The 25776-nt window shown below is 57.5% G+C and overlaps 1 protein-coding gene across 4 annotated transcripts in view; it reads right to left on the bottom strand.

The window, feature by feature from the left end:
* Positions 1 to 210: 210 nt before the first annotated feature.
* Positions 211 to 25776, bottom strand: part of PRR5 (proline rich 5) — a 56137-nt gene continuing 30571 nt past the window's right edge. For 3 of the 4 annotated variants that reach the window (XM_064368202.1, XM_064368203.1, XM_064368201.1), the window contains 7 exons: positions 22275 to 22355; positions 14806 to 14854; positions 11716 to 11773; positions 5562 to 5653; positions 4969 to 5109; positions 2701 to 2836; positions 211 to 1108 (listed from right to left, as the gene is read on the bottom strand). In XM_064368202.1, the coding sequence (XP_064224272.1) occupies positions 633 to 1108; positions 2701 to 2836; positions 4969 to 5109; positions 5562 to 5653; positions 11716 to 11773; positions 14806 to 14854; positions 22275 to 22355 (1033 nt within the window). In that variant the 3' untranslated portion in view covers positions 211 to 632. Of the gene's footprint in view, positions 1109 to 2700; positions 2837 to 4968; positions 5110 to 5561; positions 5654 to 11715; positions 11774 to 14805; positions 14855 to 15061; positions 19461 to 22274; positions 22356 to 25776 lie in introns of those variants that run through there. The other variant, XM_012449482.2, reaches the window with a different exon arrangement.

Here is a 25776-nt window from a genome sequence, read left to right as displayed (position 1 = left end):
CTCCCTCCTCCCCCTGCCCGCCCCCAACGGGCAAAGTCAGGGCCAGCCCCACTCCCTGACATCCCAGCTCTTCCCATCGTGTAGCAGAAGGGAAGTCTGGACAACAGGCACAGGTCTGCCCCCTCAGGAACCTGGGCTCCCTAGGAGGGAGCGAAGCCTGAGGGTGAACACACTGAACGGGTGTCTCCAGGGCAGGCGCCGCAGACATGAGCGGGTCACAGGTTTTATTCCACCCCTTTCCATCCCCATGGTCACCCCAGGCAGAAGACCGGTGTGCTGGAGTCTGGTCACTCTGGGGTCCCTCGTGGGCAGAGCCCACTGCATTCACATTCTCCGTGGGCAGGTGTGGACACCAGAAGGCCGGGGCAGGGGGAGCATGGGAGTGAGAGGCCGACCCTGTCCCGGACACGGGTTCCCAGGCAACACTGACTCATATGCCTGACACAGACCTGGGCTGAGCAAGGGAGGCTGATGGTATTTCCAACAAAGACAGGAATACAAAGTCACCAAGGCCAGGCTGACAGCGCTGGAGGGGCAGGACAGAGTAAAAAAGTCTAACGCGCACACACGCCACATGGACACCCCCACACAGGGGGCCGTGTCAGTAAAAACTCAAGGCCAGCCGTGAGGCCTCACACGACGCTCTGCCGGCCCCCGGGCCCTCCCAAGCCGGACGTGGCAGACCCCCGGCCCCGGCCAAAGTCAATAAAAATCCCTTCCGAATCCGAGTCTACGGACTCCAGGATCTGGTCCACCAGGTTCTCGGGGCTGGAGCCGGGCAGCGGGCTGCGGGTGGGATCCGGGCCCTGCTTGGGGGGCTGGGTCGTGGGGTGCAGTCTGCTGGGGCATGGCCCTGAGTGGGGCACCGGGGAGGACCTGTAGGCTCCGGCGGGGCCCTGGCCAGGCAGGTCGGAGAAGCCCTGGGGCTCGGGGCAGGACGTCATCTCGGACACGGAATGCCTGCGGATGCTGGTGCCGCCGGCCGCCGCGCCCTCCGCCTCGTGCTCCTGCACAGGGTTCAGCAGCGGCGTGTTGTAACTCTTGGAACGCACCACCGGGTTCTTGGCCAGCACGTCCCCTGAGCGGGAGCGGCGCAGCAGGCGCTTTTCTGGGGAGAGACGTGGGCACCGTCACACACCAGTGCCACCTGAACGTCCCCGCCTGGCTGAGCACCTGCTGCCTGCTGCCCACTTCGTCCTCGGGCAGGGGCAGCTTCCGGGAAAGGCTGACCCACACTGCTTCCGGGGTGGGGGCCCAGCCCAGCAGGCCTCCCGCCGCCAAGCACCCTGACACTAACTCAGGTTCCAGTCTGTCTTCTCCATCCAGCCCCAGCCCTGAACACGCAGGATCTCAAGTCAAATGCCTGGGTTTGAACCTGCACCCTGCCAGCGACCTGTGTTTGACCCCGGGTAAGTTATGTAACCCCGTGCCTCAGTTTCCCCACTGGTGGAAGCGGACGGACCTTGGTACCTGCTGGACGCCTGCACTTCCCCAGGCCGGCGCAGCCCCTGTCCCACTAGAGCTGGTGTCCAAGGGGGTGGGGGAATCAAAAAGCCCACCATAGGAGAGCCATGGGGCCAGGTTAGAGGGCTGTGATGGGGGCAGATGGGGACAGGTCCTCAACATAAGGTCAAGACTGGGATTCCATCCTGGGGATGCAGGGAACCTATGGCCAGGCAGTAGTAAACAGGCCTCACTGGCTGTGGTATGGAGAGGAATAGACTTCGGGGGACACAGGCAGACGTGAGGACCTGGAGAGGAGGCCCCTTGGGTCATCTGGGCAGGAAGCAGTGACGCTGGTGGCCCAGGCCGGGTCGGGGGCAGGGTTCAGGCTCCCATTCAGGATCCTGCAGTTCCAAAAGCGGCCACCAGGTGGCGAGCGGCTCAGGGGCCTTTCCCAAACAAGGGCACTGAGCCTGGTTCCTCAAAGTTCTCCAGTGGCCAGGGCACTGTCTGAGCTGAGACATACTGGTGGGTGGGTTTTACACCAGCAGGTGGGTAGGGGGAGTCCCTCTGGATGAGGGGGCCTAGTCCCAAGTGGGCCTTGCACCAGCTCTGTCCCCTCTGCCTGGGAGGCTACCAGCCTCCAGCTGACGGTGAGTGTGGAGGGGACTCACTGGTCGGCCTCCCCTGCTGGAGGAGAGAGACAGGGCCTCGGGCTGGTGTGGAGCAGGTAATGAAGGGACATTGCTGCAGGAACCCAGAGGCCTTCGTCAAGGGAGCAACGTGGCCAGCTGTGCTGGAGTGGCAGCCTCCAGACACGGCCCACAGGGCTCAGCCCGCCCACACCCCAGGCCGAGTTCCCCGCAGCCTGGGTTCCTTAATGCCCACCCCCAGGCTGAGTCCCCCCAAGCCTGGGTTCCCTAATGGAGCCAGGAGTCTTCAGGCATTCTCATGTTCTGAGCACTCTGCCTGGCTGACTTCTGACTTTCAAGTCTGCACACGGATGTGGCCTCCTAGGGGATGCAGAGGCCTGGTGGGGCTCTCCGGGGTGTGGTCACATCACCGCCCACCGTCATGGGTCCCCACACTTAGGCCCGCACATGGCGGGCTGGGGGCTGCCGCAGCTGAGAACTAGTCTGGAGTGAGACCCTGGTTCCGCCGCAGCCCAGCCGTGCGGCTCCAGTCTGTCCATCTGTTCACAATGGACCGGGTCCATGGTCACCCCCACCCCAGCTGAAGGCCCAGGCAGACCCCTACCCAGGATGCAGGAGTGGGTGAAGGGCCCCTCGCTGGAGTGGAGGCCATAGGTGCCCAGGTATGGCGATACCACCTTCTGGACCAGCGTCTCCAGGCGCAGGTAGTCCTCGGTCACTCCCCTGGACTCGTGCACCCCCTGCAGGAGAGTGGGGTGGGGTGGGGGGTGGGGGGTGATGCACCTGAGCCTGGTGGCCCAGGCTCTCAGCCATATATCCCACCTACCAGATAGCCCATCCTCTGCCTCCCGCCTCCCCTTGACCCCAGCACCCTGCCGAGGGCCGGAGAAAGCCAACTTACAACAAGAGCTTGCACTCATTAAGAGAATAAATGAGTGAATGAATGAGTGAATAAATGAATGAATGAAGATGGCAGACCTCAAGAGGCTGTCGGGTGGTTCAGGGACAAGATACCCCAGGCAGAATTCTTTTTTGAGACGGAGCCTCCATATGTTGCCAGGCTGGAGTGCAGTGGTGCAATCTCGGCTCACTGCAGCTCCACCTCCCGGGTTCAAGCGATTCTCCTGCCTCAGCCTCCCGAGTAGCTGGGAATATAGTTGCGTGTCACCACACCCAGCTAATTTTTTGTACTTTTTATAGAGATGGGGTTTCACTATGTTGGCCAGGATGGTCTCGATCTCTTGACCTCATGACCCGCCCGCCTCAGCCTCCCAAAGTGCTGGGATTACAGGCGTGAGCCACCGTGCCCAGCCACACCCAGGTAGAATTCTAAGTGACAACCTGGCCAGCCAGAGGTTACTGGGATGGGTGCAGGAGGCCACTCCAGGCAGGGAGGGAGGTCAGCAGAGTTGCTTGAACTTCTGGGTTGCGCGGCTGGTACAGGCTCCTGTGTCCTGGCCTGTGTTTCCACAAGCAGTGGGTGGGACTCCACAGGGGCCCTCAGTAAGATCACCCACAATAACGCAGAGAACCCCACCTGTCCGTGGAATTGTCTGCCCATAGGAGCAGTGAGTTGGTTGTGAATGACCCTGTCCTCACCTGTCCTGCCAGGGAGGAGGTCTTCCTCTGTTACACAGGTTGGGAAACTGAAGCTGAGACAGCAGTCTCTCAAGGGTCCCCGCTTCAACCCAGCCAGGCCCGGCCTACACTCTCTTAACTCCCAGAGGCAGGCAGGGGGGCTGTTCTGCCTCCCAGGGCCGCCCTGCCCTGCACAGATCCACACTGGCCGCCCCTTCCTTGCTGTGGTTGCTGTGAGTGTCCTGAATGTCTCCACAAACCCTAATTCTAAAACATCTTCAAGGAGGCCAGGTGCGGTGGCTCACGCCTGTAATCCCAGCATTTTGGGAGGCTGAGGTGGGCGGATCACCTGAGGTCAGCAGTTGGAGACCAGCCTGACCAACGTGGAGAAATCCTATATCTGCTAAAAAAAAATACAAAATTAGCCAGGCACGGTGGTGCATGCCTGTAATCCCAGCTACTCGGGAGGCAGAGGCAGGAGAATCGCTTGAACCCGGGAGACAGATATTGTAGTGAGCTGAGATCACGCCACTGCACTCCAGCCTGGGCAACAAGACAAAAAAAAAAAAAAAAGATCTTCACGGGGATCCAGAACAATAAATAGGGGTTTGCACGTGCAAGAGCCAGGCTCCTGCCCTTGTTAGCTCCCAGCAAGCAAGGACTCAGTTCTCCCACCTGTAAAATAGGGTAGCCGGTGGTACCCGCAGTGAGATGAGCGGTCCTGCGACAGTGAGATGAGCCGGCCAAATGTGAAGCATGGTGCTGGGGAAGGGCTGTGTGCGGGAACCGCCAGCTTGTGGTGGACACCGCTGGGGACCCCCACTCCCCCATCTGGGGCAGGCACCCTCTCCCCGCCTGCTGTAAGGGAGGTTAACAGCTCTCAGAGTGTCTTCCTAAGAGCTGGGCCCGCTGACGAAAGCCCTCTGGACAGAAACGACAGGGCCACTGTATGTGCATGTGTGTATAGTGTGTATGTGCATGTGTGGTGTGTGCATGTGCGTGCACATGTATGTGTATACTGTGTGTGTGCATGTGTGTGTTGGGGTTGGCACAGCCCCAGGCTAGCTGACACAGGGTGTAAAGGCTCAGCCTTGTGACCAGGAGGAACAGGTCTATGGCTTCTGCTCTCCTGAACCCACAGCTCTGACCGGCTGCTCCCGTCCCTGGCCCTCTCTGATTGGACCTTTCCTTAAGTCTGTGCCCCTAACTCCTCGTCTCATGCTCTGGCAGTGGGGAGCTGAGCCTGGTCCCACCCCACAGTCCCCATGCCCAACCCTGTGCCCACTGCACCCACCTGCAGCACCAGCAGCATCTGCACGATGGCGGGGGGCACGCGGGCATGGGCTCGGGCCAGTGCGTCCTCTAGCTTCACGCTGAGGGTGATGGCATTCCGGAAGTGCAGCAGGGCCAGCTGGCGCACTGATGGCTCCTTGCCCTGTGGACAGAAGGCATCCCACCCCACCCGCTGTGGTGACATGTGTCCCCATCTCCCCTATCCCAGCCCTGGGACCCCACAGGGGGAAGACACCTGCTGGCCCTCAGGCCCCCCGACCCCGTTCTCCCGAGATGACCCTGTCCCAAGGACAGTGGGTCCCTTCAGTTTCCTCTGGCGGGGAAGGGGTTACTGTCACAGAGCCCCTGCTCTGTGCCTGGCTGCTGGAGGATTCACAGGGAGGGAGGCGTCCATATCTGTAGCTTGTAGGGGTGGAAACAGGCTCTGAGCAACTCGGGTGGCCCACAGAGAGCAGCGCAGGGCAGGGCAGCACAGGGGAGAGCAGCACAGGGGAGAGCAGGTGCGTGCGTCCCTGAGCCTGGCAGCTGTCCTCTTAGAGACCAGGGTGGGCACAGCAGGGGCACTGGGCTCCCTCCCCAGGCTGGGCTGCCCACCTGCACCGGGTAGAAGATGGCCTGTAGCATGGGCAGCACGTCACTGAAGAAGAAGTCCCAGGTCTCCGCCAGCGAGTCCAGCAGCTTCTGTCCTGTGGGCATGGGGGCCGTCACCACCGGGCCTGAAGTGGCTCCAGCAGATGCCTCAACTCACCCATGATGTGGTGTTAGAGGATGCAGAAGCAGAGGGCCTGGACTCAGGCCCCTGGAAGCACCTGCCCAAGGTCGACATCCTGCGGTCCTGGACCCACTGCTTAACCTGTCTTCCCGTTTATAAAATGGAGAGGTAATGGGGTCAACCTCGCAGAGCTGAGGGCATGAAATGAGACTAAGGCACAGCGGGCTTGGCTCAGCGGCTGTTCCTGGCAGTTCCCAGGCCTTTATCACATACCAGACCTGCATAAGTGAGAGCCACACAGGTACACCTGGCCCAGGTGAGACCCACACAGGGAAGACCCACACAGGTGAGACCCACACAGGTGAGACCCACACAGTTAAGACCCACACAGGTACACCCGGCACAGGTGAGATCTGAACAGGTGAGACCCACACAGTTAAGACCCACATAGGTACACCTGGTCCAGGTGAGACCCACACAGGGGAGACCCAAATAGGGGAGATCCACACAGGCGAGACCCCCCACAGGTACCCCCGGCACAGGCGAGACCCCCCACAGGTACCCCCGGCACAGGCGAGACCCCCCACAGGTACCCCCGGCACAGGCGAGACCCCCCACAGGTACCCCCGGCACAGGCGAGAACCCCCACAGGTACCCCCAGCACAGGCGAGAACCCCCACAGGTACGCCCGGCACAGGCGAGACCCGCACAGGTACGCCCGGCACAGGCGAGACCCGCACAGGTACCCCCGGCACAGGCGAGACCCGCACAGGTACGCCCGGCACAGGCGAGACCCCCACAGGTACCCCCGGCACAGGCGAGACCCGCACAGGTACGCCCGGCACAGGCGAGACCCGCACAGGTACCCCCGGCACAGGCGAGACCCCCACAGGTACGCCCGGCACAGGCGAGACCCCCACAGGTACCCCCGGCACAGGCGAGACCCGCACAGGTACCCCCGGCACAGGCGAGACCCGCACAGGTACGCCCGGCACAGGCGAGACCCCCACAGGTACCCCCGGCACAGGTGAGACCCGCACAGGTACGCCCGGCACAGGCGAGACCCGCACAGGTACCCCCGGCACAGGCGAGACCCCCACAGGTACCCCCGGCACAGGTGAGACCCGCACAGGTACGCCCGGCACAGGTGAGACCCCCACAGGTACCCCCGGCACAGGTGAGACCTCCACAGGTACGCCCAGCAGGACATGTCCTAGTCTCATCAGATCCTCCTAACAATGTGGCTAAGCACTGAGTTCACCTATCCACCGGCCGCCTCCCTCCTTCCCCGACCCTGCCCGCCCCTTCAACAAACATTCACAGAGCACTTACTTTGTGCCAGCCCTGATGCTGGGCACTGGGGACCCAAACGGCTGCCCATCCATCACATGGCAGAGAAGTGGGACATTGAACAGGATCATAAGGGCAGTGGCTAAGAGTGACCGACTCCCACCGAGCAGACAGAGGCTGAGCCTCTGAGAAAAGGGTGCACCACGTCCGTGGCTGGGAGGACCAGCCCAGCCCAGGCTGTCTGTGGGGAGGTCTGGGGAGCCACGGAAACCACTTCCAATAGCAGCACCACGTCCAAGGAAGGAGAGGGTACAGAGGGTCAGGCCAGGAGGGCTTCCTGCAGGAGGGTCCTGCGTGACCAAAGCTGGCTACAGGAGCCGGGCTTGCCAGACTGAATGGTGTGGGGACACATTGCGACAGGTGAACCTCTGAAGAAGGTGTGTAGGTAGCAGACACTGGCATGAGCTCTGCCGGCATTTCTGCTGGCCCTGGGAGGAACGGTGCCATCCACTGGGTGAGTGATCCTTGTGGGAGGGGGACAGCTGCCCGAGCTGGCTCTGGGCTCCAGTGGGAGGGGCAGCGTGCAGAACCCTTGGCCTTTCCTCCTGGACTGAGCGGAGCTGGGATGACGGCTGCTGGGTCCAGGGATGCAGTCCCAGGACATGTCCCCAAGGCCTTTGCTGTCCCCCGGAAGCCAGACGAGCAACTGGCGAGAGAGAGCTTGGTGTGGGTGCCTCTGAGTCGCCGGCCATCTCTCAGGCTGCACCCCCAGCCAGAACTGCTTCGAGGTTTCCATGGGAACGTGGAAGCTGAACAGGGACCTCTGCCTCTTTTCCTCACTCTTTGGACCCTGTCCCCACTCCTCAAAGCCCCCAGGTTCATGTAGGTTCGAGGGCACTAGGAGCAGGACCCAGCCAGGGGCAGCCCCAGGGGCTAAGGGGGCTGGGGGAGAGCTGGACTGGGCCCCATCTTTGGCTCCCAGCCAGGTGGCCAGCCCTCTGCCCTGGGCAGCCCACACCTGGCTCCAAGGGTGGCGGGGGCCAGCAGGAATGCCCAGGATGGGTGGATGCTCACCGCCCCACCGAACTGTGCTCACACACAGTCCCTTCAGTTCCCCTCCGCCGCGGCGGCAGGAAGAAAGCCGGCTCAGTCCCCGGGCTGGCCTGGGGGTGGCTCTGGGCACTGGCCAGGCCCACATTCTGCTGAGTCCAGGCCGTTCTCCAGCCCACGGGGCGGAAATGCTGCGGAAAGCAGATGCTGTAAAACAGAATCTCGGCCCCAGACGGAGCCACACGGTGACGAGAGGCCAGGAAGGGCAGCCTCGTGGATGGCGGGGCTCTCTGCCGGGGACCTTCCTGTGGGGGCCCCTCTGTGGGGCAGTGGGGTTGGCCAGGGTTAGTTGGAGGCATGGGGAACCCCAGGAAGTTCCTCCAGGCGGACTCAGTGGCATCCGCTATGAGAGGGGCGTCATATGTGTCCCCACGTGGGCAGGCTGAAAGCCGAGATGAAACAGCGCTGGGCGTCTGCTGTCGGCGGGACGGGACGGGTGCGTGCGCGCCGTGACTTGGCTCCAGCCTGGCAGTAGCAGGGTCTGATGATGCAGACGAGTGGCCCACAGTAGCCTTGGCTCTGCACTGGCTCCCATCCTGGGGTTCTCACTGTGGACACAGGCCAGTGTCCGTCTTTCCTTTTTCCTTTTTTTTTTGAGATGGAGTCTTACTCTGTCACCCAGGCTGCAGTGCACTGGCGTGATCTTGGCTCACTGCAGCCTCCGCCTCCTGGGTTCAAGTGATTCTCCTGCCTCAGCTTCCCTAGTAGCTGGGATTACAGGTGCCTGCCACCACGCATGGCTAATTTTTGTACTTTTTGTAGAGACGGGGTTTCACCATATTGGCCAGGGTGGTCTCGAACTCCTGACCTTGTGATCCACCCGCCTCAGCCTCCCAAAGTGCTGGAATTACAGGCATGAGCCACTACGCCTTTCTTTCTTTATCCAAGTGCTGAGGGACCTGTGCAGGCCTTGGAAATGAACAAGCCAGTCTCAGCCCGTTGGGAGACCCAGGAACAGTGAGGACCACAGGGCTGTGACAAAAGCTCTGTGGTGCAGGGTGAGCTGGGTGGCGCAGGTCAGAGGTGTCTGGCGTGGGGACGGCTGAGGCACAGGCACGGAGGCAAGTGGCAAGGCTGCTGGCAGCACGGCTGGGCCACGTGACCCACACTGGGTTTGGATTCCCTGGTGGATGAGCGACGGCAGATCCCAGGGCCCGGCAGAGGACCAGGAGCTCCTCCCCAGAGTTGCCGAGTTTCTGGCTGCCAAGGAGTTGCCCGGCTGCAGCTGGAGGCGATTCCCTTAAGCCACACACAGGGGCCGTCAAACCACAACCCCAGCCACGGTCCAGCCTTCCTCCCCTTCCTAGGGAGGGAACCCTCTACCTCCAGGCTGCTCTTCCAGGATCTCCATTTCTAGGACCTGCTCTGTCCAGGGGCTGAAGCCCAAGGCCTCGCTGGAGGCAAATAAGGGAAGGGGCAGGGGGCAAGGTCCTGGGGTTGCCCCGTGGGGAGCCATCGCCCACTCTGGCAGTCACACGCTCTGCAGGGACAGCTGCAAGGAGCCGGCTCAAGGGGAAGAGCTCCCACTGGAACCCAGGCAGGGGCGGGGAGCAGGAAGGGGGAGGCTCCCGAGGCCGCCCATTAGGGAGCGGAGTTGGCTATGTCCCCACTGCATGCGGGCCGAAAGGGACCTGACATCCCCCTGAACAGACCACATTTTGAGGCCCTACTTTCAAGGGCCACTGCCTCCATGCAGCCCTCTCTGACTGCCAAGGTGGAATGAACCCTTCCTTCCCCAGGACATTCCTTCACAATGACATTCGTCACACTGGACTGTCACCCTCTGGTCCGTGTCTGTGTCCCTAATTGGGCTGCGAGTCCCTACAGGGCAGGGCCTGGGTCTCCTCCACCTCTGGGCCCCCAGAGGTCACCTGGGCCTGACATGGAGAGAGCACTGACATGGACAGAGCCTGTGCAACCCCACATTGCTACGACAGGGATACCGAGGCCGGAGACAAAACTCTGTGTCCGCAGCTACATGGGAACTGCAGCTCAGGGCCTTGGACTCCCAGCCTAGAGCTCAGTGCCTGTCCCTGAGGCCTGGGGAGGCCAGTCAAGGCTGTCAAGGTGGAAGGGGATGCTGGGCTCCTAGGTGGGGCCTCCCAGGGCTGCCCTCTGCCCCTTCTGCTGGGAGGGCTGGCAGACCTGGCTGCTCTGGGCAGAGCTCCACTCAAGCCACACAAAGCTCCCTTCTCCAAGAGCCCCGGCTCCCCTGGGTCAGAGCTGGTGGGAAGCCCAGGCACCGCCGGAATGTGCTGTGTCAGGAGAGGGGCATGGGCTCTGTCCTGCCAACCTGGATGCTGCCTCCTCCAGGAAGCCGTCCCAGACCTCCTGTGTCTCCCCAGTTGTCTGATGGTTCTCAGAGCCTTTCTAGTGTTCCTGTCTTGGCTGGCCCCACTCAACAGGTACAGTGGAGGTGAGGAAGGACCATGACAATACAGCTCCAGGCTCAGCCAGAACATGCAAGGCCGCCGGACCTGTGTCCTCCTCTGTGGACTGGGCTAATAGCCCTTCTTCCCAGGGTCAGAGGGGGGGCCTTGAGGAGGAGCCTGGGGCAGCAGAGTGAAGAGTATGGGTTTGGGAGCCAGTGGCCTGCTTGGCACCCTGGCTCTGCCACGGAGCAGCCATGTGGCCCAGGCGGGACACCCTGCCTCACTTCCCCCATATGTTCAGTGGTGCTAACAATGGTGGCTTTTGCACAGGGTTGCGGAAATCACGAGTTAGTAGATGTGAAACCCTCGGGACAGTCCAGCAGAGAGGACGCACACGCCTGGTGTCCAGCGCACAGGTGCTCAACACACGGGCACAGCGCAGGCCCGATCCCAGCACGGGGCCGGGCACTCAGCACAGCCCAAGCAAAGCAGCCTCCGCGGACTCGAGCGGCCTCCCGCGCCAGACCCTGCTCCCAGGACAGCTCGCTCCTGCAAGGCCCACACCTGTGCTGCTGCCTGAGGCTCTCAGCCACAGGGAGCCCAAGCAGCACAGTGAGGCCAGCAGGGACCTAAGGCCTTGAGAAGGCCGAAGGGTGTGTGCCCTAAGGCCAGGCAGACCTGGGTTTGAGTCCCGCGTCCACCCCTGACGTGCACTGTAGCTGTGGGCAAATCACCGATCATCGCTGTGCCCTCCCACTTAGGAACAATGACCCGAAGGCTCCAGTGGGTGGTTGTGAGCTCAACAGAGGAAACTCAGCTGAGTCCCCCATGGCCAGGCTCAGCCTGGGGATCCCTCCAGAGCACGGCTCCTGTCCACTCCTCTGTGAGCGTCGGCGACCTCAGCCCTAACGTACTTCTCCTCCGACACACAAAGACCTGGACAGGGGATCTCCCAGGTCGCGGGGACAGGACTCACTGGGGCCGGAAGGCCCTGTGGGCAGGGAGGGGAAGCAGGGACCTTCTCCCTGACATCTCACAGCCCTCCTGGGCTCCAGCAAGTTTGAGGTGCAGACTCTCTCCCAGGGTCCCCTCTGGGTAGGGGTCCCGGCCCTGCTGCCCTGAGGCTATTTGTGGCCCTTCCAAGCCCTCCAGACCAGAGAGCCACACCTCGAACCCAGAGCCCCGCCATCATGAGGCCCAGCAGTCCAGCAGCCAGCTGACACCCAGCAGGGCCCAGAGTGGCCGCCACGGGGACCGAACTCACCCTCGTAGAAGCGGATCTTGTCCCGAAGGATCACCATGCCTTTTGTCAGCAGCTGGTTCTGAAGGTAAACACAGAGGGGCTGTCATCGCCCCTGTAGGTGGGTGCCCTGGGGTGTCCTGGCCGGCAGGGCCCCCAAGAATCCATCCACCAGTGAGCAGCTGAGGCTTAAAGCGGGAGGAGACTCAGTGAGTTCCCACAGCTCACCTGCTGCAGGGCCTGAGTGTCAGCTCACCCAGGGGGCAACACCTGACCCAACCCCGGGTTGTCACGAGACAGGAGGTGGTCACAGGGACATCCCAAGAGGTGGGCAGATCCTAGAGCCCCTTGCACTGGGCTCAGCTGGGCAGGAGGATGCCTGGCATGTCCCACAGTGAAGAAAGGACTTTGCAGCAAGAGAGGACTCTGATTACCAAAGGCTGGGCCCACCAGCTGCCATCCCACCTCAGGGACCCTGTGCGCACTGCCTAGGGCAGCTCGGCTGAGAACCACGTGTGTGGTCTCAGCAATCCAAGCATCCAGCAATGAAATAATGGACCACAAAATGTGGCCCATCCACATCAAAAAAATGAAGCACTGACTTGTGCTCCAACAAGAAAAAACTTGTTGCTAAGTGGAAGAGTCTAGATAAAAGTCCACACACCATGTGGTGTCACTGATACGAAATGTACAGAACTGGCCGGGCGCGGTGGCTCACAATCCCAGCACTTTGGGAGGCCGAGGTGGGCAGATCACCTGAGGTTGGAAGTTTGAGACCAGCCTGAACAACACAAACAAACCCTGTCTCTACTAAAAATCTAAAATCAGCTGGGCATGGTGGCACATGACTGTAATCCCAGTTACTTGGGAGGCTGAGGCAGGAGAATTGCTTGAACCTGGGAGGTGGAGATGGTTGTGGTGAGCCGAGATTATACCACTGCACTCCAGCCTGGGTGACAAGAGCGAAACTCCCAGCTCAAAAAAAAAAAAAAAATGTACAGAATTGGCAAATCCAGAGACAGACTGTGGATGAGCAGTTGCCTCATGCTAAGCTGGGGGTAAGGGGAGAGACTACTGATGGGTGCAGGGTTTCTTTTTGGCATAATGAAAAAGTCTAAGAATTAGATGGGGTGATGGTTGTTTCATTTTGTGAATATATTAAAAACTGGCCGGGCACAGTGGCTCACACCTGTAATCACAGCATTTTGTGAGGCTGAGACAGGAGGATCGCTTGATCCCAGGGGTTCAAGACTAGACTCTGGGCAACAGAGCAAGACCCCATCTCTACAAAAAATTGAAAAATTAGCCAGGGGTGGTGACACGTGCCTGTGGTTCCAGTTACTCAGCAGGCTGAAGTGGGAGGATCTCTTGAGTCCCGGAGGTTGAGGTTGCAGTGAGCCGTCATCACGCCACTGCCCTACAGCCTGGGCGACAGAGCGAGACCTTGTCTCAAAAGACACAATAACTAAAAACCATTAAATTGTACACTTTAAGGCCAGGCGCGGTGGCTCACGCCTATAATCCTAGCACTTTGGGAGGCCGAGGCGGGTGGATCACGAGGTCAAGAGATCGAGATCATCCTGGTCAACATGGTGAAACCCCGTCTCTACTAAAAATACAAAAAAATTAGCTGGGCATGGTGGCGCACGCCTGTAGTCCCAGCTACTCAGGAGGCTGAGGCAGGAGAATTGCTTGAATCCAGGTGATGGAGGTTGCGGTGAGCCGAGATTGAGCCATTGCTCTCCAGCCTGGGTAACAAGAGCGAAACTCTGTCTCAAAAAAAAAAAAAAATCTTACACTTTAAATGGGTGAATCGTATGGCATGTGAATTATACCTCAATAAAGCTGTTAAATAACAATTCTTTTTTTTTGAGACAGAGTCTTGCCCTGTCACCCAGGCTGGAGTGCAGTGGCATGATCTTGGCTCACTGCAATCTATACCTTCTGGGTTCAAACGATTGTGCCTCAGCCTCCTGAGTAGCTGGGATTACAGACGCCTGCCACCACGTCCAGCTAATTTTTGTATTTCTTTTTTTAATACAGATGGAGTTTCACCATGTTGACCAGGCTGGTCTCGAACACCTAACCTCATGAGCCACCTGCCTCAGCTTCCCAAAGTTCTGGGATTACAGGCATGAGCTACTGCACCTGGCCAATATTTTTTTAAAACCCCTAAAACAGTATGATTTGAAGGACCACAGGCACATCCTTACCCCACCCAATGGGCAAGGTAGATGCCTTGCTCCCAGCCTGCATGAGATGTCCCTGCAGTGAGCAGGGCCCTGGGCACCATGGCAGCCCTGACAGCTGAAGGGGCACTGGGCCAGGCCTCACTGGCTCCCCTTTCTCCCTGTGTGACCTCAGGCAGGTCGCGTCACCTCTCTGAGTGCCAGGTTCCACCATATTGCATGTGTGTGCATCGACACTGCAGGCATTTTAGCCGGATGGGGCACAGCAAAGGTGAGCTGCTGAGCACCAGGGACAGACATTGTGGGTGATGCTGATGGCACAACCACCATCACCACCACGCAGCTCAGGTCACTGGGGTCACGCACGCCCCAAATCTAGACTGACATCCTGGGAGTCTGGGGGGAGGGACATAATTACAACCAGTGGGAGGCGATCATGTGCCAGGCACAGAGCTAACAATTCACCGCGTCTTAGCCGGTCGCAGTGGCTCACGCCTGTAATCCCAGCACTTTGGGAGGCTGAGGCGGGCGGAATGCCTTGAGGTCAGGAGTTCGAGATTGGCCTGGCCAATGTGGCGAAACCCTCTCTCTACAAAAATACAAAAATTAGCTGGGCATGATGGTGGGTGCCTGTAATCCCAGCACCTGGGGAGGCTGAGACAGGAGAATCGCTTGGACCCGGGAGGTGGAGGTTGCAGTGAACTCAGATCACGCTGTTGCACTCAAGCCTGGGCAGTAGAGCGTGTCTTATCATTTAACCTCCACAACAATCCATGTGGCTAGATAGGGAACCAGACAGGTCCTTGGAACCACAGGAAGACAGTAGATGAGCCGGCACACCACACTGCCGGGCACAGGCAAACCCCAGTCCTCTCTGGCCGGCTCATGAGGCAGGCCCAGCCTGGCTGGAGCTAGACCCACCTACCTGCAGGTACTCCGTGAAGAAGGACCCCAACTCTGTCTTCAGAAGCTGCCTGTGGGTGGGAGGGGAGACAAGAGTGAGTCCCAGACCCCACGACACCGGATGGGGGACCCAGGGGACTGGGGTAGGGGCCTCCTGGGCAGTGGGAGACCAGCCTGCTCAGCCCAAAAACATGGGGAGTGGACAAATCCCACCCATCCAGACCTGCAGGGGCTGGGTCACACATCCCGGGCCTCCATGGGATGCAGCTATGGCTCACCAACTAGGTCCCTGCATCCCTTTCACAGCAGAGGAAGCCGAGGGGTCCTCAGAGGGAAAACAGTGGCCTCTGCGTCTCACACCTTCTGGAGAGACACCTGGCGGGGCTGGGCCTGCAACGCTTGGTTTATTCCCGCCTTCCACCTGCCCAAATCCCCGATGCCAAGGACTCCTCCTCTCTCCCCCTGCAGAGCTTCTTCCCAAGCGTCTCCTCTTTATTCCAGGGAAGCTCATTCAGTCACCAACCCAGCTGCAGGCATGAACTGGAGCTCCCCTTTTACTGCAGGGGAGGTGAGAGAGGCTCGTAGAGGTCAAGAGACCAGACCAAGGCCACATGGGACACGCCAGAGCTGAGATCTGAACCTTGTCCTTTACACTCCACGCTGACAATTCCTCCTTCCCTCCCTGTACGCCTCCAGGGCCCGAGAGAATGGGAGCATCACATTCCACACCAGCCAGGTTGAAAGCACATGGGCACTGTCAGCGCGGAGGTCCTCGACATGTCTCCCAACAAATACACCAGAAATCTGACCTCCACCTCCCAGGTTCAAGTGATTCTCCTGCCTCAGCCTCCCGAGTAGCTGGGACTATAGGCGTGCGCCGGCACAGCTAATTTTTGTATTTTTTAGTAGAGACGGGGGTTTCACCAAGTTGGCCAGGTTGGTCTCGAACTCCTGACCTCAAGTGATCCACCCGCCTTGGCCTCCCAAAGTACTGGAATTACAAGTGTGAGCCACTGCCCCTGGCCCCAACGTTTTAAATTATAGTGCACTAAATATTCATTTTACCCTACAGTCTTTTTCATTTCTCTATCTGGTTATAACCAAACAGTAAAACATGTTGGTTATGTTTATAATCAACAGTAAAGCAGCTTTCAACATTCTAACAAAAGTATTGGCCGTTGACAAAACCTTTGTCATTTAATCTGTACTAAATAAATGTGAGCTTGGCTGGCAGATGAGGGCGCTGTTGCTATACAACTCTTTCAGTCAGCGGCCTGGCCTTCTAGTCCACTCTTTCACTGAATACTGGAGTTTGAGTATGTTATTCATCAGCCACGCAGCTGGGGTCTGCAGGACGGACCCTGGCAGGGCATCTGACCCACAGACCCAAGCTTGCACAACGGATGAATAACGTACACTGACTCAGATCTCTTGCCTGTCAGTACAACTAAGGGGCTCTACTGTTGGGCCCAGTCTTCATTTGCATAGGAGTATAACTTTATAACTTCACCGCAGCTTCTGATTGGTCACTTTCTGCAACCAATCAGACTGACTGCAGGTCACTACTTCATTTACATAGGGTGCACACCAAGTAACCAATGGGAAACCTCTAGAGGGTATTTAAACCCCAGAAAATGCTGCAACCAGGCCCTTGAGCCGCTTGCTCGGCCTGCTCCTACTCTGTGGAGTGTGCTTTCCTTTTCAAGACATCTCTGCTTTTCCTGATTAATTATTTTCTTGCTTGCTTTGTGTGTTTTGTCCAATTCTTTGTTCAAAGCACCAAGAACCTGGACACCCTCCACCTGTAACAGAGGGTCCTAGGGGTCAACTGGGACCAACAGCAGCTGGAGCCCAGAAAAGCCTTCCTCGCCCTCTCCCTGCCCATGATGAGTATGGGCGTGAATGCTGATGAAGGAATGAATGAATAAATGTCTTCTTCAGGACCAAGAGGCCCCTCAGCTCACAAGGGCTGGAAATCCCGGAGTGGCCCTAATGAAGCCCTACCTGGGGTGGCTCCGATCCACTGGCCACCTCTCGGGCTCCCCTCGCCTCCTGTGACGTTTCTTCTTACCCAGCAGCTCACACACTGAATGAACTCAGCCCACTCCTTTTTCTGGGCATGGGTGAGGGGCATGACTGGCTGAGCATCTGCGCATTTGTACTATGTCCACCAACCATCCCGGACCCCAATGAGAGCATAGACACGGCCTCAGATCTGAACTGACCACACGCTGAGGATGAGTGGCCAGTTCGGGCCCCAATGCCTCTGGCTAGGAATGCTATTGACCGTGCCTCCACCTCTCAAGCCTGCAGGTAGGTGGTGCTCACAATGAATGCTAAATGGACAGGTGACTTCCACCTGGCAGCCGCCAGCACTTGGAATGCCCTCATTCCTGACCTGTGAGACCCCTTCCAGGCAGGGGAGGGGTGGGACACCAACTCCAGCCACGCAAAAGCCCTACAAGATGGGAACCATGTTCATTCCATGGGGAGACTGAGGCTCTGGGAGCGTACTGATGAAGTCAAAGGGTGGAACGGGAAACCCAAGGTTGGAGCCCTAGTCCTGAGCATTAAAAACAGGCATCCTTCCTATAGGACATGGGGAGAGGGCCTGCCCAGTCCGGCATTGTGGGAAACTTAAAAGTCAAGTAGCTTAAATTCAAACAGCACCTCTGCCCTGAACATGAGACCCGCTGTTGACAGCCTGCAGGCATGGCCGCGTGGCCTGAGCTGAGCTGAACACGGGCTGGGACCACACCCTAAGGGAAACCCCAAGCCAACCCCATGCCTGCTGGGAATAAAGAGGACACCATGCCAGGGAGGGAGAAGAGGGGCCATGGGTGTCCTCAAATCACAGGAGGGGGGTCCAGGGGATGAAGCTGCAGCAAATCCCAGGCTCCAGGGGCTAGCAGGTCACAGAGGGGACAGCCTGGGTGTCACCTGGGATGTCAGCCTCAAGAGAGACAGCTGTGAGGTCAGAAGGCAGAGGCTGGGACACCCGTTCACGGGGTTTGCTGCTTCCTGGGAGCAGCTGTGCCAGCAGGACCTGGTGCCGGAGCTGAGCAGGGCCAGATCATCTGCGACTCGGCTAGGAGCCAGCAGGAGAGGCCTTGCAGGGACCAGAGCAGGTGGCCAAGCTCCTGTCCATGAGCTCCTGCACCACCCTGAGGACTCAGATGCACGCTTCTCACGGTCCAAGGCAGACCAGTATCAGCCACGTGGGACGCTGGAAGAGAGGCTCCCCCAGATGGACACCCTGGCACAACACAGGTGGCAATAGCAGCCCAGGCCACTGAGCACAGGGGGAACAGCCTTCATGACTGAGCACAACCAGGGTGGCCGGGGCCTCAGATTCCATCTAAGAGGGTGGGTCACATCATGACATTGTTAGGGATAATGTTATCTAAAACCATCAAGATAAAAAGAGGCTTGTGGGCTGGGCACAGTGGCTCATGCATATAATCCCAGAACTTTGGGAAGCCCCAGCGGGCAGATCACCTGAGGTCAGGAGTTCAAGACCAGCCTGACCAACATGGAGAGACCTTGTCTCTACTAAAAATACAAAATTACCTGGGTGTGGTGGCATATGCCTGTAATCCCAGCTCCTTGGGAGGCTGAGGCAGGAGAATTGCTTGAACCCGGGAGACAGAGGTTGGGTGAGCCATGATCGCACCATTGTGCTCCAGCCCGGGCAACAAGAGTGAAACTCCGTCTCAAAAAAAAAAATGCTTGGGTCCTTAAACCAGCAGCCCTCTGGACAGAGAGTGACTTAATCATTAAGATTTTTTTCTTGTTTTCTCAGCAAGAAAAAAGACTTTCTTTTTTTTTGGAGGCTGAGGTGGGTGGATCACTTGAGGTTGGGAGGTCAAGACCAGCCTGGCCAACATGATGAAACCCCGTCTCTACCAAAAAGATAAACATTAGCCAGGTGTGGTGGCATTAAGAATAATTATGCAACGTGTGCATTTCTGTACCTTAGAAGAAAGAAAGGTGATGAAAGAAGAGATCTAGAAAATTGCTAGACAATTGGACATTATCCAGATGAAAACCTTTTGTGTTTCAAAGGACACAGGAAGGAAGTGAAATGACATCTCAAGGAATGGGAGGAAAGATTTGCAAACCAGTATCTAAGGAGTGTCTAGATCCAGAACATAGAAAGAACTCTCCTAGCTCAACAATACAAAGACAACCCAACTGAAAAATGGGCAAGGGATGGGAACAGACAGTTCTCCAAAGAAGATATCTAAATGGCCAATAAACACCTCTACGTTACCAGTCATCAGGAAAATGCAAATCAAAACCACAAACAGACACCACTTCTCGGAATGAAAGAATTGGAAATTAACAAGTGTTGGTGAGAACATAGAGAAACTGAACTCTTTCGCACCCTGCTCAGACCCTGTTAAGTGGGAGAGTGAAACGGTGCAGCTGCTGTGGGAGAGGCGAGAGTGACCCAAAAAGACTAACCACAGAATTATCAAGGGACCCGGCAACTCCACTGCTAGGTAAACGAACCTAAGAGAAATGAGGCCGGGTGTGGTGACTCAGCTTTGTAACCCAGCACTTTGGGAGGCTGAGGCGGGTAGATCACTTGAGGTCAAGAGTTCGAGACCAGCCTGGCCAACACACGGAAACCCTGTCTCTACTAAAAATATAAAAATTAGCCAGGTGTGGTGATGCACACCAGTAATCCCAGCTACTTGGGAGACTGAGGCATGAGAATCACTTGAACCCAGGAGGTGGAGGTTACAGTGAGCCGAGATTGCCCCACTGCACTCCAGCCTGGGCCACAAATCAAGACTCAGTTTCTTTTTTCTTTTTGAGATGAAATTTTGCTCTTGTTGTCCAGACTGGAGTGCAGTGGCACAATCTCGGCTCACTGCAACCTCTACCTCCCAGGTTCAAGCAACTCTCCTGCCTCAGCCTCCCGAGTGGGATTACAGGCGCCTGCCACCACGTCCAGCTAATTTTTTGTATTTTGGTAGAGACAGGGTTTCGCTATGTTGTGTAGGCCGGTCTTGAACTCCTGAATGCAAGCAATCCCCCCTGCCACGGCCTCCCAAAGCGCTGGGATTACAGGGTAAGCCACTACGTGCAAGCTAAAGTCATTTAATTTAATGTGGACACATTGTTGAGAAGAGCCAGGGTAGGGTGGAGGGCTGAACAATACAGGGGTCCTGAAGTCAGAGGCCTGAGCTCCAGCTCTGTCCACTATTAGCCCTGTGACCTTGATCAATTGCTCTGTGCCTCAGTGTCTTCTCTGTAAAATGGAGATAACATGGCGTCCACTCCTCAGTGCTGCAGTGAAGAGTGGATGAGTATTTTTAAAATTTATTTTTAAAAAATATTAATACAGGGCGGGTACGGTGGCTCATGCCTGTAATCCCAGCACTTTGGGAGGCTGAGGTGGGTGTATCATGAGGTCAGGAGTTCGAGACCAGCCTGACCAACATGTGATATCCCGTCTCTACTAAAAATACAAAAATTAGCCAGGCTGAGGCAGGAGAATTGCTGGGAGGTGGAGGTTGCAGTGAGCCGAGATCACGCCATTGCACTCTAGCCTGGCAACAGAGTAAGACTCCGTCTCAAAAAAAAAAAAGTTAATACATATTAATACAGAAGGGGTCTTGCTATGTTGCCCAGGCTGGTGTCAAACTCCTGGCCTCTAGCGATCCCCCAACCAAGGCTTCCCAGCGTGCTGAGATTACAGGCATGAGCCACTGCACCAGGCCGTGGATGGGTTTGGCATGGAAACTCCCAATCCAAGGCTAGGACAGAGCAAGGCTTTAGTAAAAAGACCCTGTTACTATTAAACATTCCAGCACTTAATTTTGAACTGGCTAAAAAGAAGTTGCCCCAAATAACCTAACTGCCCAGCAGCTCAAAGTCTTACACAATGCCCGATTTTTACCTATTTCTTGGGTAGAAGCCTGGGGCTGGTGAGGGGAGCCTGAGGCCCAGGGCAGCTTCTCTGTGCCCCCACCCCCACATATACTCCTGGGGAGGCCGCTTGCTCTGAGTCAGCCCCATGGAGAGCAGCAGCAAGAATCAGCCAATTACCAATGCTATTCACACCAAGGAGGGTCGGGGAGGAGGTCTGAAGCTGGGGACGGTGCCTACCACTGGGTTCATAAATTTAAAAATAATTCCTTCTACGGTTATTTAAACACCCAGCTAGTGGGGATGGTGGCTCACACCTTTAATTCCAACACTTGGAGAGGCCAGAGGTCACCATCCCTGGAGGACCTTCCTCTTTCCCTCTCTCTTAGATGAGCAGGATCACCATCCCTAGAGGATGGCTTGAGTCCAGGAGTTCGAGACCAGCTTGGGTAACGAGACTCCTATTTCTACAAAAAATAAAAAATTAACCAGGCATGGTAGTACATACCTGTAGTCCCAGCTACTCAGGAGACTGAGGTGGGAGAGTTGCTTCAGCCCAGAAGGCGGAGGTTGCAGTGAACTGAGATTGCACCACCACACTCCAGCCTGGGCAAGAGTGAGACTCTGTCTCAAAAACCAAACCCAAAACCCCCAGCAGATCCTTTAGGCTCCTATTTCCCAAGCAGAGGCTCATCAGGAAAATGAGTTCCTGGAGCCCCACCCCTGGCTTGGCCAGATGAGCCAGAGAAAAGCAGGATACCCTGAGCGAGTGGCATGTATTGGGCCTCAGTTTACCCACATGTAAGGGCCCCTTCAGCTCTCGCACACAGGGTGGAGTGGGGCGCCTACGTGTGAAAATCTGGCCTGGCCACCGACTCTTCTCCTGAATAACAAAGGAAAGGGTGACTGCCTATTTTGCCAGCATTCTTTTGACACAGGGACAAGGTAACAGGGTCAGGGCCAAGGGAAACAGCAGAGCTGGGAACCGCCTCCCTGGAGCAGCTGTGTGACCTGGGACGAGTCTCTTGACCTCTCTGAGCTTTGGCCTCCTCCACTACAAACAGCAATCGTAGACTCCTTTGAAGCTCCCACCACCTGGCTCGGGGCAGCAGCTCAGTGGGTGTGCGTCCAGCCCGCTGCTTCGCCATCCTCATTTCCCGGCTATTCACAGGAAACAGGGGCATTTGGCAGGGTTGGAATTGCTTTTCCGGGAATGACACTCCCGTCATTAGGCAGGTGGGTCCTTCCTCTTTAACAGAATAAATATCCTTCATGATGCCCCGCACTGGTGGGGGCCGTGGGCGACATCTCCAGCCGCTGTCCAAGCCCCACCCCATTTCCCCTTCAAGACCTTTCTTTGGAGGGTGGGGGCGCAGGCCAACCAGGCCTGAAATGGGTGGCAGAGGTCACGGCCCATATGGCAGCTCGGGAAACCACGTCCTGGTCCCATGTGGCCACTGCTAACTTCTTGCTCTCCTGTTGACAGATGTCTGCTGGGGGAGGAGCCCCAGGTGTGGCCGGTGGGTCAGGGGCCTGGCTGGGGCCTCTGACTCCGGGCCTAGCCCTCTCTACCGCTCAGGAACCCTGGCCCGAGGTGGGACAGGCACTCACCGGACGCCCTCGTTGAGGGTGAAGAGCTCCTGGTCAGGCAGCCCCTTGCGCTGGAAGACAGCAACCACCCCGTTGTGGATGCTGTGGGCACAGGAAGAGAACACTGAAGTCCCGAGGTCTGAGAGCCCCCTGGTTGACCATCAGAAGCCCCTTCCTCTTTCCCTCTCTCTTAGAAGAGCAGGATCACAATCCCTGGAGGACCCTGTTCATACCCACTTCAACTCCGAGGGCCTGCACCCCTGGCCCGGCCCTGCTGGAGGCCAGCCGGTATCAACAGGGGCCTCCTGGTCACCGCCCTGGGACCTCGCTCCCATCTCCTCTGCACACACACCATGTGGCCAAAACTCAGCCGGCTCTGCTTTCATTTTGGGTTCTTAAGCCTGTCCCGCCTAGGCCAGAAACCATGAAACCCCTGGCACCTCTCCCACCCCCCAGCACATCCAAGTCCTGTGGGTCCTGTGGACTGCTGCCCCTTCTCCACCTCCATGGGCACCCGAGTTCAGGAGCATCACTGCGTCCCTAGCCAGCTGCGGAGCTCCCGACTCCCTCATGCTTCCTGCCCCTGCTTGTAAAAACTCTCTGAGCTGGCAAATGCTTTCTGTAGAGGGATAGAAAGCAAATGTTTTGGGTTTCATGGGTCACCAGTCTCTGCTACAGCTGCTCAACTTGACTGTTGTGATGTGAAATAACTGTGGCAGCAGAGGATGGTGGTTTACACCTGTAATCCCAACATTCTGGGAGGCCAAGGCAGGAGGACTGCTTGAGGCTGGGAGTTCAAAACCAGCCTGGGCAACATAGTGACACCCCCATCTCTATAAAAACCAAAACCAGGCTGGGTGTGGTAGCTCACTCCTGTAATTTCAGCACTTTGGGAAGGCAAGACAGGTGGATCACCTGAGGTCAGGAGGTCAAGACCAGCCTGGCCAACATGGCAGAACCCTGTCTCTACTAAAAATACAAGAATTAGGCCAGGCATGGTGGCTTACACCTGTAATTCCAGCACTTTGGGAGGCTGAGGTGGGCAAATCACCAGAAGTCAGGAGTTCGAGACCAGCCTGACCAACATGGAGAAGCCTCGTCTCTATTAAAAATACAAAAAGAAAAAAAAAAAGGTAGCTGGGCATGGTGGCGCGTGCCTGTAATCCCAGCTACTCAGGAGGCTGAGGCAGGAGAATCACTTGAACCCAGGAGGCGGAGGTTGCTGTGAGCCGAGATTGCACCATCGTACTCCAGCCTGGGAAACAAGAGCGAAACTCCGACTCAAACCGAAAAACAAAAAAACCCAAAAATTAGCCGGATGTGGTAGCACATGCCTGTAGTCCTGGCTACTCAGGGAGGCTGAAGTAAGCCGAGATGGCTCCAGTGCACTCCAGCCTGAGCAACAAAGCGAGACTCCGACTTGGAAAACGAGAACAAAAACAGAACAAACAAGAAGCCGAGGCCAGTGTGGTGGCTCACACCTATCATCCCAGCGCTCTGGGAGGCCGAGGCGGGAGGATCACTTGAGGCCACGAGTTGGAGACCAGCCTAGGCAATATAGTGAGAACTGTTACTCTAAAACATTAAAAAAACAAACAAACCCATATGGCTGTAGCAAATATACAAAGGTATGTGTGTGGCAGTGTCCCGATAAAACTTTATTTACAAAAACAAGCGGTGGGCTGCATTTGGCCCGTAGGCCAGAGTTTGCTGCTTCCCTGGTCTGAAGCTCACCGTGAGCTTCAAGGTGCGCCAGAGCCGGCCCCTCTGCTAAAGCCTCCTGGAGCACTCCACACCCTGTGTTACCTGCATCCAGCTGGGCTGGGAAAGCAGCCGCCAGCCACAGGACCTCTGCACGTGCCCCTTCCTCTGCTTGGCTCCCCGCCACTTCCGACTTGCATCTCCCTAGTTCCTTCCTTCAAATGAGAAGCCACCATTGGCTTTGTCAGCACTGGTCAGTGGGGAACTCGTGTTTATGCGTGGTTAGCTGATCGACTCGTCTCCACCATGTGTAAGCCTACGAGTTCAGGCCCTGTGTGCTGAGACTGTGTGTACACTCCCGGGCTCAGGGCAGAAGCTTGGTGAGCATCTGGTGGAAGTTCATCCTCACCTCCCTCACCCTCCAAATCCAACCAACCCTGAAGTCTGGCCCATTTACCTCCTAGAGCTCTCCCTGCACCCCTTCCTGGCTTGCCTGGACCTCCGATGACACGAGCCGGCCTCTCACCCCTCCACCGCATCCAGCCTCTGCGGCCAGGCAGCCGCTGCCCTGCAGGCACAGCCTGAGGTCCTCCCTCCGTAGTCCACACTCCCGGTATCCTGAGCTCTGACCCCACAGACTGCCAGACCCTCTGGGCAGCGCCACCTTTCTGGGCGTTTTTTTACTTCTGTGACCGAGTCTCTCTGTCGCCCAGGCTGGAGTGCAGTGGTGCAATCTCGGCTCACTGCCACCTCCGCTTCCCGGGTTCAAGCGATTTTCCTGCCTCAGCCTCCAGAGTAGCTGGGATTACAGACATGCACCACCATGCCCAGTTGATTTTTTTGTATTTTTACAAAACTTGTCAGTAGGAAACCTCACATTTATGTGTGGTTAGCTGATTGACTTGTCTCTAATAATTTTTTAGTAGAGACAGGGTTTCAGTATGTTGGCCAGGATGGTTTCCAACGCCTGACCCTCGTGATCGCCCTGGTCAGCTTCCAAAAGTGCTGGGATTACAGGCGTGACCACCGCACCCGGCCTATGTCTGGGTCTTAGTAAGTACTGCCCCTCCTGTCTGGAGGCCCTTCTCCTTCCCGTCTACAAGTCAAGCAGCTACTCCTCTTGACTCAGAGGCCACCACCTCCAAGAAACCCAATGACTCCCTCCCTTTCTGGTGCAGACTCCCCACCAGAACTTTGCTGATTCAGTTTCCCGGTCACGAGTGCCCACTGCTGGCCAGAGGTCCTCAGGGTGAGAACCAGGTCTGGGTGGCACAGGCACCTCCCATCCAGGATGTGGCTGCAGCTCTAAGGCTCCCATGGCAGACCGGCATCACATTTCTCACCTTGGAGGGGACAGCTATCCACACCACGCTCCCACTGTTTTCATTTGCTTCAACTCCACCCTTCCCTGTGACTGGCCACCCATTTTGCAGATGAGAAAACCAAGGCCCAAGTGGCTAGGTCCTCTGCCGGAGGTCACAGAGCAGCCGGCATCTTGGACCCTGTGCACACGAACTCCCCTGTGCTCCTTCTCCCGGGCAGTGTCCCCACACGGAGCCGGGCCCAGGCAGGGCTTCCTGTCTCCCTGTCCTCCCTGTCCTCAGGGGCACAGGGCAGGGTCACAGGCCTCATAGTCCACATGCTTCCAGGAGGCTGTGGGCAGCACGGGGGCTGTGCCAGGTTCCACAGCTGGTGCCTGGCCTGGCCCAGTGGCAGGTTGAAACCCAGCTCTGCCAAGGGCTTCATCAGCTTCTCAGCGGGCACCGGCCGAGATCACGCCGAACACACATCCCTGGCCTGGGGTGCCCGATTGCACCGGAAT

The sequence above is a fragment of the Aotus nancymaae genome, unplaced genomic scaffold, assembly GCF_030222135.1.
Source record: "Aotus nancymaae isolate 86718 unplaced genomic scaffold, 86718_ANA_hifiasm-v0.15.2.pri h1tg000076l, whole genome shotgun sequence".
In the NCBI taxonomy this organism is placed as follows: domain Eukaryota; kingdom Metazoa; phylum Chordata; class Mammalia; order Primates; family Aotidae; genus Aotus; species Aotus nancymaae.
This window is presented reverse-complemented; position numbering and strand designations above follow the sequence as displayed.